General features: G+C 39.8%; 1 protein-coding gene across 1 annotated transcript in view; it reads left to right on the plus strand.

Annotated features, from left to right (window-relative positions):
• GABBR2 (gamma-aminobutyric acid type B receptor subunit 2) overlaps positions 1-16,878 on the plus strand; it is an 856,335-nt gene that overhangs the window by 624,387 nt on the left and 215,070 nt on the right. Inside the window, exon 13 of the mRNA XM_075921529.1 lies at positions 5,931-6,053. Coding sequence (XP_075777644.1) covers positions 5,931-6,053 — 123 coding nt within the window. The remainder of the gene's footprint in view (positions 1-5,930; positions 6,054-16,878) is intronic.

The raw sequence follows: 16,878 nt of genomic DNA on the forward strand, positions 1-16,878 counted from the left end.
AACTATTAAGGATGCTGTTACCTAATAACTAAAAGCAAGGAAGCCTTTTTTATTCTTCCTTGTTACTTGATATCATAGATTCATGTGACTGCTGTTAATTGGAGCCAATTGATGGAATGGTTGGCCAAATAGTTTAATGTGACACATTCAGGATCTCTTAGTTTCAGATTGACCACGCTTTCATTGATAGTGATCTGAATCTTTTACCTCTTCTCCCTCTGGATGGCAAGTCCAAGGAAGAAAGAGCCCCCACAGTGCAGGTGACGATAAAGTCAAGAGAAAAATATTCCTTTCAGCATAGTCTTAACATTTATGCAGGCCATTTTCCCCATCACTCCACTCCATGGGCTACCTTTGTTTTTGAAAGGCCCATTAGATGGTCTCTGCACACTTGAGATAGTTAGTATGGCCCAATCCTTTTGCAGTGGGCAATATTTATGCCTTTGTTTTTAGTGGCAAATCTCAGTATGGAACTACCATTATCTTGGGAGATTTTGTGTGGTAACTGCAGACAAATGCTATTTCAAAAATGCAAAAGCAAGACTGTTGGGGCATGTCTACACTGCATGCTTATTTCAGAATAAGCTATTTTGAAATAGTTTATTTTGAAATAGCGCATCTACACAGCAAATGCCCATTGAAATAGTGCAGAGCTATTTCAAAATAAGTGTTTTTCCTCATAAAATGAGGGTTACAGATTTCAGAATAAGGTGCTAGTTATTTCAAAATAACGCTGCTGTGTAGACTTGCCCTTAGGTGGCTTCCCTGTAGACTAATACAGATGGAACCAGCACTTCCCCTCATTCAAAATAATCACTGACTTGTGTCAAGGGTCAAGGTCCTTGCACCTGTATTTCCCTCTCAGGCTTCTAGTTCCCCAACCATCCCCATTGTTGGGTGGAGCCCCACATCTGTCTTCTTTCTGACAAGGATATCTCCCAGCTGAATAGTTCCCTGCTATCTATTTGTTACTCCCAACAGTGGGCAGAGTGCGTAAGCAGACAAGCTAACACACAGTCCTTCTAAATAAACATATTTTATTCTTAAAGTGATAAACACTACTGAGAAAATACATTAAAATAATAGGTGAACCTACACACCTATTATGCTTAACAGGAATGGACTGTACTATGATTCAAAACTCATAGTACAGTCCACTCTTTTTGTTACCATTACTTCAGCTCCAGCCATGCGCATGGTACCAACAGCATTCTCAGTACCACAATAATTTCAGTTTCCTTAAGTGACTTTATAGTGTCAGTGATTCCTGAATCACCATTGCTTGTCTTCAGTCTCTTCTCAATGTTGAAAACATCCAGATCGCTGGGCACCCAGTGCCCATGGCAGTACTTCACACTTCCTTGGTACTGAGAGCTTCCCACTCCCCAGATACTCATGGTCATGCCTCAAGTTCCTTCTCTGCCCCAATTAGGGGAATTCTGATGAAAACTTTGCCTCAGCCTCCCAAATATCCATATAAGTCTCTTCACTTTGTCCCATGTAGACTGTTTTCCCAATGTTCCTGAGTAGCCTGAGTTCTGAAATCCACAGCTTCCATACTGCTGAGGAAAGCATCCCTGGATCCCACCACGTATGTCATATGCATGATGCCATTGGCGACGCTGGGGAAACTGGACAGCTTATCACCATCAATTCTCCAGGGCCTTAAGCTCTGTCCCTGGAGACGGGAAACTCTCCTCCCCTTCCAGGGACTTGGAGCTTTAGGAAGAGATTTTTGAGGAGCAGGAGGCCAAGAATGATGAGGAGGTCTCTCCAGCTGCAAATATCTCTTCTTTCCGGATGAAGCTGTCCTGCCACCACCATCCCGAGCACATAATTTTAAGTAGTTTCATAATCTCATCAGAAGCTTTGTGGATTCTTTACAGTTCCACCTTGAGGAGATTGAGGAACTGCATCATAAACTGCTCGACACTTTCATATTGCCTCCTCTTCCCACACTGCCCTTCCAATCAATGACTCGGTCCTGGATCCTGCAAATATTATCTGTCATATGTCAGCAGCAGTTCCTCCACGTGCAAGAGAGTGGACAAAAAAATTATTGTCTCTCTAAGGAGTCAGAAATTTTATTTTCTTACCCGTGTCTTAATTCCTTGGTGGTTGAGGCGCTTAGCAAACAAAGGCAGCACCATGCTAAATCTATGACCTATGCTAAAAATCTTAAGTGCCTCCTTCTATCTCCTTGGTAGAAAATTTCATTCTTCGGCTATGTTACAGTTTAGAATCACCAATTACCAGGCCTTAATGTCTAAGTCTAACCAAAATAAGCTTTTCTGTGCTGAAATATTTCATTGAACATCTGCTGGCAGAACATGGAGTGCCCTTCCTGGCAGTTGTTGCACATGGCCAACTCCTCGCCAGGCTACCTCTACAGACTTTGCTCAGTTCTGCTATTACTGCCACTAGTTTGATTTCCATGCCAGTAGTTATGAGGGGGGCCTCCTGGCTTCTGCTCTCGTTTGAATACCAAAAGAAGACCAGAATACAATAGAAGACCCTCCTTTTGAAGACATTCAGTTGTTCGCTGGCAACGCAGAGGAATCTTTGCACACATTAAAAGATTCTAGGGTCATTTTATGAGATCTATCACTTGCCCAGAAGAGAAAATTTAGTAGGTCCTAAACAGTGCAGATTCCCTCCTGCCCTGTTCACAAGTTTGTACAAGCCATGTGAATTTCACTGCAAAAGATAAAGGATCCAGAGTAGGAAACCACCCACCTCCCAACCATTAACTTCACAACCTTCCACTTTGAAACATCAATTTTGATAGGACGGTCAAGGTCCCAAGTTCCCATCCCCTTTCATACCAGCTTTAGCATTTCACCTGCCATCCTCCTTTTGGCTACTGCTTTTACCACATCTGGCAGGCTGGGGAGTCCATCATTATGAACAAGTGGATTTTGGAGACTATTTTCCCAGGCTGTGTCTACACTGGGCCACTTATTCCGGAAAATCAGCCGCTTTTCCGGAATAAGCTGCGAGCTGTCTACACTGGCCCTTGAATATCCGGATAAGCAACGATGCTCTACTGTACAAAATCAGCCGCTATTCCGGAAAAACTATTCTGCTCCCGCTCGGGCATAAGTCCTTATTCTGGAACACTGTTCCAGAAAAGGGCCAGTGTAGACAACCCAGTAGTCTTTTCCGGAAAAAAAGCCCCGATCGCGAAAATGATGCTCGGGGCTCTTTTCCAGAAAAGCGCGTCTACATTGGCCACGGACGCTTTTCTGGAAAGGGGGCTTTTCTGGAAAAGCAGCCTGCCATGTAGACGCTCCTTTTCCGGAAATACTTATAACGAAAACTATTCTGTTTTAAGCATTTCCGGAAATTCATGCCAGTGTAGACACAGCCCCAGTGTATACCATTCCCTTCATTTCTCTTCCACTCACCAACTTCGCTTCTCCATCCCTCTTCATTGCCCTTGCCCACAAAAATCTGCTTTGGCTGGAAATAGACTGTCTTCTACACCTGGGTACTAAAAATCAATTCCTACACAGCACAAAGGGAAGGGGGTTTATTCCGGGTATTTCCTGGTCTCAGAAACAAACAAACAAAAAACCAGAGGTTGGGGACCCATACTAGGTTTAAGACGACTTTGTGAAGGCAAAAAAAAATGAGAAAGATTATGCTTATAGCTATAATATCATCACTGGAACAAAGAGACTGGTTTTCGGCCCTTGACCTTGGGGGTTAGGTGTGTGATACATGCATAGGTGCTTGAACTGAGGTATGTGCATATGTTCACTGACTGAAAATTTGGTGCCTAGGGAACTTTGACAATGGAAGTGGAAGTGCGTACAGAATTAGGTGGCACTGAAGCCGGGGTCTAGAGGATCGAAGTGGTGCCTAACTGTAGGACTTAGGCCCTTAAAACCTTTTATGGGTTTAATCCTTACTGACTATCTTCATATCTCTCTGTTAGCTCAATGTGAAACTCACCCTTCTGCCTGGGAACAGCACAAGAACTGCATTACTTCTTTATCTAAGCCCTACTTTGAGGACTTAAATAGGACTTAAGTGATGCATAGGCTTTGAGTTGTGCCTATATACAGGGTATATTTCTCCCTTACACAACATCCTTTAGCACTAGCGTGTAATCTTAACAGTTGGTCATGAGTAAAGGACAGGCTGTGATTGTGCTACACCAAAAACAGAGCAGGAACCAAACTGGGATTGAGAGTCACAGTTCAGTGCCTGTTTCCTCTGTAGTCTGGGAAGTAAGCAGGGCTAGCTCTTTTCCTGAGGCAACCTCTTCCCTTCCCTTCCACTCATACCTTGCCCAGTTGTGCAGAAGAGGGAGTAGCAACATGATGGCAACAGCAGCTCTCACCCCACCCCTGTCCTGGAATGCCTGCCATGAAATGGGTCTCCTGCCTTAATCCACCAAATGCGAATGTAGTAAGGGTCCACCTTTAGCCCTTCATTATGACAATATTAGTAAGATAGAAAATGGAAATAACACTTAAGGTAACCTCAGTTACTCTGGTTATATAAGCAGAATACCTAGTATTTTTACTCCAAACTTTTTAAATAATTGGAGAAACAGCTTAGTAAAGAGTGGCATACAATACTACAGTAGCTTCTTTGACCGGGGAGAATGTATTACACTAAATAAACAGGAAGGGGTTTTCATATATTTCCTTCATACTTATATTTCTAGTTATAACTGTCTCATTTTTTAAGTAATAATTTGTGGAGTAACTAATTTGGAGATAATTTGAATTCTGATATTTCAGTGGAAAGGGATTACAGACACAGTATGAGACAGTTTACATAGTATGAATAAAATTTTAAAATATATGCTATAAGGCTAAGTAGGGGAAAGCTTTTAATTTCCAAATGGAAGGGGGAAATGATGTACAGTAATATACACCTCTCCCTGCAACTTTATAGAAACTCAATATAAAATAACGTATTATAGGTAGGATTGGTAGGTTGCCTGTCTCTTCCCATTATAATACCTGGGTTTCAGTTGTTTATAACTTTTTAAAATTTTAATAATTTAGGCTGAAATTTTTCATTCTGAGTGTCCCCCTCAGGATGAATTTGTTTAAAAAATTTTCAGTGAAACATTTATCCCTTTTCCATGAATGAGACAATGGGGAAATGCATTGTTTTGTCCATGTCCAAATGTTCTGGTGGCCTTTTCACTGAACTCTGAAACAGGGCCCCGGTAGAAAAAAGTGCTCTGTGACTGTGTAATTGAAGACTGTGTAACAATGCTTGTGACCAACGGGGCCTAGTTAAGCATGAACAATCAACCTTAATTGGACATTTCCTCACTTTGAAGTGTTTGACTTTACATTAAAAGAACATTAAAGATGAATTTTTGTGTGTGTGATAGAAATGATATATAGCTATTGTTATACCCCTATAAGGCTAAGCAGTTCTTCTCTATTAAAGTCAGGGCATGTGCAAAAATTACAGTATTAAAGTTAACTATTCAGAATTACATGTGCAAAAAACTCTTCTTTTTGTAATAAAGGAAATATATATTCTCCTTACCACACAACAGGGTTTCAAACTTGAACTTGAAATGCAAATTTAACTGTAGCTTTTGCTGTGGTGAGAGCTTTAATTAATCAATGGACTTCTGTATGCTCACACATACACACCACAACTGATCTTTGGAATAGACTCTTCTAGATTTTCCAGAATTCCGAATTTGTTATTAAGAAGTATTTACCGGTACTCACAATATCCCTTTGATATACTTATATAATCATTAGACATTGACATTAAACAGGAGACAGTACCTTTCTTCCGCCTGCTATTTCTGAAACAATTCTCTATACATTATTAAAAAGCCTATTTAGCAACAGTGCATGTTTATTCACTGCATGTGAGGAAGTCTCCACAGGAATCTCAGACTCATGGAAATGCCCTTCTTTGCTCTATCTTTGTCCTTCCAGATCATTAAGGACCAGAAGCTGCTGGTGATAGTTGGAGGGATGCTGCTGATTGATCTTTGCATCTTGATTTGCTGGCAGGTGGTAGACCCCTTGAGAAGGACTGTGGAAAAGTACAACATGGAGGTATGTCACCAAGACTAAGTATCAGTATCTACAGTCCCATGTCTTCTTCTGCCACTTTCATTAGGGCTTACATAAGGATACATGATAATATACTAAAATAGGCCAAGTAGAGGGTTTGTTTTGTTTTTAATAAAATGAAACTACAGATGGAAATCCTAGCTGCGTTCTAAATAAGGTGTTGCATGTCTGTCACTTTTAGAGATTTTAGATGCTGTAAACACAGGAGAATTCTCTAATAAGAATCTATAACAGATACTCCTGCAATAAATAATAGATTACAGAATCCATTAGGCGATTTTAGTAAGAACACATTCAATACAGCTGTGGAGAGGTCATTGCTTACACTGCATTATTGTTGCAGATGTTCAGGAATTATATTACCTCTCTTACTTGTAAGGTCATCCTCCCTCCCCTTCACACACATTAATTGCTCCTATTTTAATGTTTTTGTTATTCCTAGAAAGGTCATGTTGAAGACTTTGATTGTCTCGGGATAATAGGATAATGCCATTTTGTGATACTGTTCTTAGAAATAGAACATTTTGAAAATAAAAGAAATGACCACAAGAAATCACAAAATTAATGACATTCTCTCCTTCTGTACACATCAACAATCCACCTTCACATGGCATACTAGGTATTTCCAACATGGAGATTGGAGATGTAATAGTTACACCAGAATAGATTTGATGGTCATCAGTATTTGGTTATCAGTAAGAAAAACAACAATTTTACCACTAGAGCTGCTTAGTAACTAAAAAAAGTTTGTCATTCTATTCTATACTATAATATTTTATTCCATTATTTCTATATGGCACCAGCTTTTTTTGGAAAGGGGTTTGGAACTTTTCTGCAAATATCATTTTAAAACGTATGTCATAGCAGTGTCTCCTAAAGAGTGAGATGTCCCTTCCCGGCGACTCTCCGGGGGGTGCAAAACTGTTACCAGTGTTTGAGAGTTTGTTTTTATTAAGTTAGTCCCTAGCTGTTGTGGTTGTGGAAGAAAACTTAAAGGGGTGATTGAAATTGAGGCGGAAACATCTGCTTGAATTCACAGAGAGCCTGAAACAATAGGTCTGTGTCACCATTGAGTTATAATATTGTAAACTTGAAAAAAGTAATGTGTTGGTCAGTTTTGAATAATAACTTGTACTTGAGTAATACTTACCATTGAATAATGTGTGTTATATCAGTTCATAAAAAATAAATGTAAGGATGTGGGGTTTTAAAATTTATTTTTATTATAAGCCTAACATGAGTAGGCTGTTAATATTACAAGCTGGAACTGAAAGAGGTCATCATTGGTTTAATGTTTTCTGAAGGAGATCTCAGCTTTCAGATGTTTGGGAAATGTTGTGCTAAAGGAAGTATAAATAACCCTTTTTATTGTCTTCTCCATTGGAGCTTTCCTTCGATTGTGAGCTTTTTGAGGACAGGGATCACCCTTTGGAAAGTGCCCAGGGTGTAGAAGAAGTGCTTCAAATAAACTGTGTGCATGCACATGTATCTGTGTTTTAGTGTCATGGATCTGTACTTACATACAGATACATATCCATAACTGGTTACAGACTGACATTGAATGAAAATGTCACTTGTGGCATAGCATGCATTTACTGAAAAGTGGTCTCAAACAATTACCATGCTCTCTCTAACGTTTTTAACTGTCTTGCTTATTTCACAAAATATAGATTTTAGTAGGATTTTCTTCCCCAGAAAGTGGGGTCAGAATAATTAAAAGACCACTGTTTAGTCTATGTAAAGATGTGAATACAATCAAATAGTCACTTTTGCCAAAGAAAAGGGTATTGTGATTCAGTCAGCCTCTCCCCCGTCTCCCAATCCCTCCATAAGTGCTGATATAACTATCAAGGTTTCATTGTGTCGGTCCTGGTGTTCGAAGGTTTTGTATCACATAAATACATACTTTATTATAGAATGAGAATTATAACTGTTGTCATTCATTTCAGTGGATATTTGTGGCTTGATCTTTTTGACTTCTGCCCTGAGTTCATGTCTTAGCACAGCAGGCAGTAACAGAGATTATGTGTACAGGCTAATAGCTCACAGACATTAGTGATGTTAGAGAAAGGGTTTTCCTCCCTCGAGAAAAAAGATTAGTAAATCATCTACAGCCCAGTCTGTGTAATTCAGTCCCAGTTAAGGTAAGCAGGTGGTGGCTCTTAGGCACTAACAGCTGCAGCCTCTCTCACTCTAGTTCTCCTCCCTTAAAGAGGCAGAGTACAGGAAAAGGTCAGAAAAATGACTTTGAACAAATTAATTATGGCTCAAGTACTAAGCGGTTACAATAGGTCAGGTATTTAGTCCTGGTAAGTATGAGCCAGAGGCTGGGGAATGGGTGACAGGAGAGGGATCACTGGATAATTACTTGTTCTGTTCATTCCCTCGGAAGCATGTGGGATTGATCACTGTTAGAATACAGGATACTGGGCTAGATGGATTTTTGGTCTGCCCACTATGGCCGTTCTGATGTTGTATCACTTTCAGGTAGTCACACTCTGTCTGTTTGATCATTTACCTTTTCCGTGATTTGTTCCAATTTCTTAACACATTCATGAGCCAGCCTTTTGGAAAATAGATATAAAAATAAGGAGTGTGTGCGCGCACATGTGTGCATGCACATGCATCTGAGTTTTAGTGTTATGGATCTGTACTTACATACAGATACATATCCATAACTGTTTACAGACTGACATTGAAAATGATTAACTGTTGTGATATCTTATTGTTGCTCTGTACAGTCTTCTCTATGGATTATTTGTTAGTTCTATATATTAAGATACTAAACTATCATTGATAATTTAAGTGGGTTATACTGAAAATAATTAACGGAAGTCTGACTTTTGGGCAGGCATACAGAACTTCATTTTCTTCAGTGCATCCGTTATCAATCATTCTGTTCAGTTTTTTAGTGTCCACTAGAGCTTTAATGTTAAGTAGCAGCAGCTAGAGTTCGTGTAATTTTAAGGCTGTGAAATAAGCACTCAGAAGTCAGGAAGTCTTAACTTTGCTACAAGGTCCCCATTGTTGTAATCTTTTTGGATTGCAGTGAATCCCATACCCTGATTTCACATCCTACTCTGCTTCTAGCTTATTTATTTTCCTTAAAACCTACTTTACACCTGCCACTTTCCATTCCCTTGTCATATCTACTACCTCCAGGTACCTGATGTTTGTTTCACTTAATGCAGCTTCTTTGAGACCATAGAGTAAAGCCATATATTTTCACATCGTTACCAAGTGAAACATTTTTTCAGTCCATAATTGTATTGATTTTGGTGCAGCATTAGTAGCTAAGTTATGTTTCCTTTAACCTCATCCTTGATGGAACCATCAGAACAAATCAAGATTCCTAGGTACTCTTTAGATATTACTTGTTCTGTGACTTCACTGCTGCTGTTTTAACTCTTGTATGTATTGTCCTTTTTCCAAGATGTCATTACTTTGTTTTTGTGGCATTTGCTGTAACCCAAGACAATTATACCCATTTTTCAAGGTAGCGAGGAGTATCACCATTAAATAAATGTGTCTGCCAGTTGTACTATGTCATCTGCATAAGCTAAAGATCTTAACTCCAGATTACTCAATATCACGTCCTCCAACTCATCTCTACCTTTCTTAATATCCAAGTTAAGAACATGATGAAAGCCAATGATGAGTCCATGCCCTCTTGTCTGACACCACACTTTTAATTGAATTAGTTACTTAATATTGCACCACCTATTATGGCACTGTGTTGGCTAACAAAGTGCCTTTGGCTTTGTGGAGCTCTACTCTGTCTTTTATGAGGTTGTAGGGCTACATAGTTTGGTTTACACTTTAGGAGAAAACAATCAGTTTCCTCGAGGATAAGCTGGCTAGAGTAGTCAGGTGGTAAACTAATACTAACAGGAGAGGGTAAAAAGAGGGAAGATATGACCACTCACCACAGAAACTGTAATGTTGAGAACAAAATTAATCATGTAGCCAAAGGACATAGAAGAAATTCTTCAGTTCCCTACACATCAGGGGGCTGGGTAACAAACAAGACTGGAATTTTTGATCCAGTTAGTATTGTTGAAACATGGGAGGATGTTTTGCACTACTAGAATCAATGAAGAAGGAAAAGAGGGTAAAGGAGTAGCACTTTGTATCCCTGGGCAGGGAAAGGCTCCAGAAGCTCCAGTAGCAGAGAAAAACTCCATCAATTTCCTGTTGCTCAGCCGTTCCTTGCTGCCTCCCTACTGCCAGAGCCTTTCACTCACACATGTAGCTACACACTACAGAGTGGATGTAGCCTGTTTTTTAATGTATATCCTATACACTAATGCAAGAGGTGTACAGTGTATCCATAGTTTTGTTTTGGTTCGATGGCTAATTTCACTTTAATTTAAATAGATTCCTAATGAACATACAACTAAACCAAAATAGCCCTGACTTAAACTAAAATATCTTGGGTTTTGCACCTGACTAACTAAATCAGCTGAAAATAATACCTTCAGCTTAAAGAGGTACAATTTTGTGTGCAGAAAATCCCATACAGTATGCCCTCAGTAGTTCAGTGGCAGAAACTAGGTGTCAATATGAGTCACTTCCACCGTGATATAAAACCTTATGTTTCAGGACTTAAACCAATCTCTCATTATTAGAGATGAAGTTTTCACAGTGGGCAGTTTATCTACTAGCTATCCATGGCAGGGTAAGTTGCAACTTCCCTTGAAGACATCTGGTGCTGGCCACTGCCGGAAACTGTGGGTCTGATCCAGTATGGCAGTGCCTGTGATTTAAAAAGAAGAATCAAGCAGCTGAAGTGAACAATGGAGCCAGAACCTAAAAAGGAACACTCATCAAAGCAATAAACACCAACAATACCCCTCATTTTAACTGAGAAGGGAGCCGTACATTCTGCCATCTTGGAACTGACCCTGCCCTGTTTTATTATTTTTGTCAATTTCATATCTGTTCCCATGGAAACAGAAACAGAACTAGCCACCAGCTGAGTCAATTTCAGTTGTTGGCTTCCAGATCCCCAGTCTTTTGTTTCCCTGGAAACTGATATCAAATCAGCAAAAATAAGGTTAAGATTTCCTTTTAAAATATATTCCCTTCTTTAATATGTATTTTTACTTTAGTCCAGGTCCAGCTCCCACTGAAGCCCATGAAAGGTTGGCAGCTGACTAGAATGGAACAAGGATTGGGCCCTTTGTGTTCACCCTGGTTGGACAGGCTGCCAGTAGCCAGCAGGCAGGAGCAGCTGAGAGTGAGAGTTCTCCATTTCACCTGCTGGCTGGCAGACTGCCTGCTGAGATCTACAATGGTGGGTTTTGAAAGCAAGCTCCAGATTTCAGGAGACATTTGGCTTCCACAGTCTGTAACATTTCAAATTGGAAAGAAAGAAATTAAATTTATTTAAAAAATAGTAGGGGAAACAGATGGGTGTAATGATATTTAGAGAACAAATTGACTAACAAGCCTTGACCTGTGTTAGGCTGAACACCCCCAGAATCTACTTCAGCCAATTACATGCTCCATTTCATAATGTACATTTGAAATAGTTCTCTTTAATCCAGCTGTTAGCTGATTGAATAGCCCAACAAGCATAACTTAAATAACAAACACTACATATATTGAGAGAGAGAAATGAATGTGATCTGATTGTCTGTAGAAGGTTTTGAATCTGCATAATCATTTCCACCTGAATACACACATCAGAATTATAAAACTGCTTCATCAATTAATACCCTGTGCTACTCCTATATTTTTCAATTTATTTTTTCTTCTGCATTAATTTGTGTTAGATTATTTACAATTTCTTATGGTAGTGTGTGGTGGTGGTGGTGAAGCCCATGTTGAAGGAAGATTTTTAAAGAATTCTCTGGAGATTTGATGCATGGGCCAGCTTTCCACACATCATATGCCTTTTAATAAGGTCATACTGGATCAGTGGTGGGCAACCTGTAGCCCAAGGGCCACGTGTAGCCCATTGGGGTTCTGTGTGTGACTCACGAGATGATTTGTTTACTGCTGCCCACACACAGGGTTGACAGATTCCTCAGATTTCTGTCTATGTTAGTTTTTTCCTATGTTAGTTTTTTCCTACCTATTACTAAAGTCACATACACGTAACAGGTGTGAGTGAGGGGGAAGTGCATGCTGATTGCACACAACACTGAGAGCCATGCGCTCTCTCTGCATCCTGTCAAAGCGCTGCTACAGTTCAGTAGGCACACACCACAAATTCTAGGTACACAAGCGTAGTTAGCTAAACTGTGCTATATTGGAAGACCATCTTGGTTACGACAGTCTTGCAGCCCGCTGAGGTGGACAGCCTCTTATGTCCCACTCATTGGCCTAGGTTGCCCATCACTGGACTAGACAATTATAATGGTCACCCTCTAACTATCCCCTGCTGCTCCCAGAGTTTTCAGGGATTTCCCAAACTTGACCCATGCAAATTGTGAAAAGCTCCAACTATTGCCACTTTCAAGATGGTGATGTGTATGAATTTACCTCCATGCATAGGAAATAGCCATTGAAGTACTAGTTCTAATTTTGTGCTGAAACATATAACTCCATGCAACACAACTGTCAACAGTGAAACTGCAGGTAAATTCTGTGTAGAATTTGATCCAAGATATCTGAACAAATCTTGATGAGCACGGGTTGCTCCTTGCACACACTTAGGGCCAAATTCTGATCTCAATTACTGACCAATATGATTTCATAGCACCGCATACATTGTAAACTACTGCAAAATTTGGCTCAGAGATTGCACAGATGTAGCTAAAAGCTAGCATCTAGTCCTCAGTGTACACCAATTGCCATTCAAAAGTAAGTTTGTTCTCAGGTTCCATATCCTAGTTTCTGAGGTACACATTACTTATTCCAAGCAGAGAGAAGCATCTGTTGTATTTTAGCTATCACTGTATGATAGCACCAGTTAATAATAATACTTAGCAATAAATGTTTAATATTTAATAGCAGCCATCCTATATTTAGCTGAGGACACATGCAGTGTGAAGTGGAAGTGAGCTGGAAGACAGATTTCACAGAACTACCCTTTTTGTTACAGTGAACACTTCAAAAAGATTAATCATAAACAGAGATTCATAGCCCCATAAAACTCTTTTTTAAAACATTAACTCTTATAACTCTGCATATTCTTATTATCCAATGCACCATTGAACCTTGCTGTCTACTTGGCTTCTATAATTTCCTGTGGCAATGAATTCTGCTAGGCATTATGTGAAAAGGAATTTCTTTTTGTCAGTTTTAAATTTGCTCTTTTAGTTCCAATGAATGCCCCAGTTTTATTGTGTTATGATACAAGGAAAACAGAAACTCCCAAGCAAACCTCCTCTGTATCATTCATTATTTAGCAGACCATGCTTCCGTCTGTTTTATCTCCTTTTTAAGGTAAACAATCCTAATTTTTTAAATGTATCTTCGAGTGAGATTTTTCCTCGTGACTCTAATCATTCTTGTTGCCTTTCTCTGAACCATCTCAAATTTTGCAATATCCTTTTTGAGACGGGGTGACACAGTATCCTAGGTGAGGGCAAACCACTGATCTGTATCTGTCATTGTCTACCCTATTCCTAATGCTTTGCTTTTATTTTTAATAACACGTGCACACTGAACAGTACTCTTCATTGAACTGTCCACAATTAAGTCTAGGTCCTTTCCCTGTATTTATGTTATGAACTAGGAACCCTGTAAAAAGTAGTTTAGGGTTTCTTTTTGGCTACGTCTACACTGGCCCCTCTTCCGGAAGGGGCATGTAAATTTCACGAGTCGTCGTAGGGAAATCCGCGGGGGATTTAAATATCCCCCGCAGCATTTAAATAAAAATGTCCGCCGCTTTTTTCCGGCTTTTAAAAAAGCCGGAAAAGAGCGTCTAGACTGGCCCCGATCCTCCGGAAAAAGTGCCCTTTTCCGGAGGCTCTTATTCTTACTTCAAAGTACTTCTTACTTCAAAGTAAGAATAAGAGCCTCCGGAAAAGGGCACTTTTTCCGGAGGATCGGGGCCAGTCTAGACGCTCTTTTCCGGCTTTTTTAAAAGCCGGAAAAAAGCGGCGGACATTTTTATTTAAATGCCGCGGGGGATATTTAAATCCCCCGCGGATTTCCCTACGACGACTCGTGAAATTTCCATGCCCCTTCCGGAAGAGGGGCCAGTGTAGACGTAGCCTTTGTGTGTGAGAGATTTGTTTTGAATTTCATGGGCCTACACATTGCCCCTTCACCTATTTTGGTTAGGTCCCTCGTAGTTTCCTCTGAATTTGACTAACCTAAATATTTTGTATCGCCTGTGTGTTTTATGTGTTCATGCCATTTTCCAGATGGTTAATAAACCTATTAAGCCACACTGGACCTACTATGGAATCTTGTAGTACTCCCACTTTTGCCATAGTAAAAGTTCTATATTTCCTGTCTAGTTTTTGATCTATGACAATATTTCGTCTCTTACTCCATTCTTATTTAGCTTCTTCAGTAGCTTCTAGTGTGAGTCGTTTTTCAGAAGCTTTCTGAAAGTCTTAATTATGTCAGCTGATTTTCCTTTGTCTACTTTACTGACACATTCAGAAAAATAAAAGATTAACTAGTCTGATTTTCCTGTGCAAGAAACCATGCTAGTTTGAAGTTTCAGATGTTTTATTATTCCATTTTAAATGATTTTTATGCTGAATTTGCCAAAGAAAGCTCTGAGGCTCTGTCTGCCCTTCCCCCAACAGGATCCACTCATGCCAGCCCTGCAGATCGCTGGAAGCAGCAGGGTATGCATTTGCAAGCAGTCTTGAAAAACTGAAAATAGAAATGAGAAAATGAGACATTTTCTGAAGTGTGAAAGTGAATCTTTGTCCTGTTTCAAATAAAATAATGTCTAATGGCCTTTCTGTTGGGCTTGTCATTACCTATTATTATTGTCACTATCAATATTATTCCCATTGTTATGCCTCTTTGCATTCAGCATGCCTACCACTCCTCCAGCTCCAGCTCCACATTTTCCAATAGCTCACCTGAATTCCCAATAGTGATAGAGATGTAGCCGTGTTAGTCTGGTGTAGCTGAAACAAAATACAGGACTATGTAGCACTTTAAAGACTAACAAGATGGATTATTAGATGATGAGCTTTCGTGGGCCAGACCCACTTCCTCAGATCAAATAATGGAAGAAAATAGTCACAACCATATATACCAAAGGATACAATTAAAAAAAAATGAACACACATAAAAAGGACAAATCACATTACAGAACAGAAGAGGGATGGGGGGGCGGAGGGGAAAGGAAGGTGAATGCCAGTGAGTTAATGATATTAGAGGTGGGGAAGGGGAAATGTCTGTGAGTTAATAGTATTAGAGGTGATAACTTCCCCAATTATCACCTCCAATACTATTAACTCACAGACATTTCCCCTTCCCCACCTCTAATATCATTAACTCACTGGCATTCACCTTCCTTCCCCCCCCCCCCCTCCCCACATCCCCCTTCTGTTCTGTAATGTGATTTGTCCTTTTCATGTGTGTTCTTTTTTTTAAATTGTATCCTTTGGTATATATGGTTGTGACTATTTTCTTCCATTATTTGATCTGAGGAAGTGGGTCTGGCCCACGAAAGCTCATCATCTAATAAACCATCTTGTTAGTCTTTAAAGTGCTACATAGTCCAGTATTTTGTTTCTGAATTCCCAAGTTCAGTATGTTCGCTCACTAAGAAGTTCTAGACACCATAAAGGAGTCTCAACCCAAAGCTTGTGAATCCTTCCTGGCTAGTATTAGACCATTTTCTGTTTGTGAAACAGACAAGCTTTCAAGCTCCACAGAGCTCTTCTTCAAGTGTGGGAAACTTTCCATGAGCAACTAATACCAAAGTAGCTAATTTTTCATTCTGGGAAAGAATCATCCCTTCCCCTTATCAAACAGAATAGTTTAACCACTGGTAAGTCAGTCTACCCTCAATACATGGTTTTAGCCAACTGCTGCCTAATATCAAACTTCAGAACACAAAATGGGTGAGGTAATTTCTTTTATTAGATCAGCTTCAGTTTGTGAAAGAGACAAGCTTTCAAGCTCCACAGAGCTCTTCTTCAAGTGTGGGAAACTTTCCATTCCTTAATAAGACCATAGAGAAGCTAACCAAGGGCCAATATCATGCTTACCTAATTAAAGTTAATGCCCTATGCCCAGCACAATCTGGACTCAGACTAAGACATGGAACTGAAACTACATTAACAGCTCTCGCATGTTGTTTCCTGCTGTCAATTGGATAGAGAACATACATCTGTTGTTGTCCTTCCTGACTTTTCTGTAGCATTCAACACATTGATCATACGATACTACTGTCTCACTAGTGAGAAGTAGCATGTGTCCCAAGTAATACACTACAAGGCTTGAATCTTTCCTGGAGGGACATGCCCAAAGAATAATATTCTTATCCTGCACCTCTCCTACCAGTCCTTTCCTTTATGGTGACCCATACTTCTCTCTCTGGTCCTGTTAAAAATATACATGCATCCACTAGGTGAATGGTGAGATGACACGAATTCAGACACAAGCAATATACAGATAACACAAAGCTTGAACTAATCTTCTGGCCATATAACCATAATACTACCATCAAGGTAGCCTGTGGTTAGATTACATCATTTTATTGATGAACAGCAGCTGGCTGAAGCGGAATCCAAGCACAACAGAGATTTTTCTGATGGTCAGAGGAAACCATTCAGAAGAATTTGCGGCCCTAGTATCTCTTTGATTGTTGTGGTTTTTTTAAGTACCATTCTTGACACACCAATAGATTTTACTTCATTTTTGACTTCGGGCCTAT

This window comes from Pelodiscus sinensis, chromosome 2 (genome assembly GCF_049634645.1).
Source record: "Pelodiscus sinensis isolate JC-2024 chromosome 2, ASM4963464v1, whole genome shotgun sequence".
Lineage (NCBI taxonomy): Eukaryota > Metazoa > Chordata > Testudines > Trionychidae > Pelodiscus > Pelodiscus sinensis.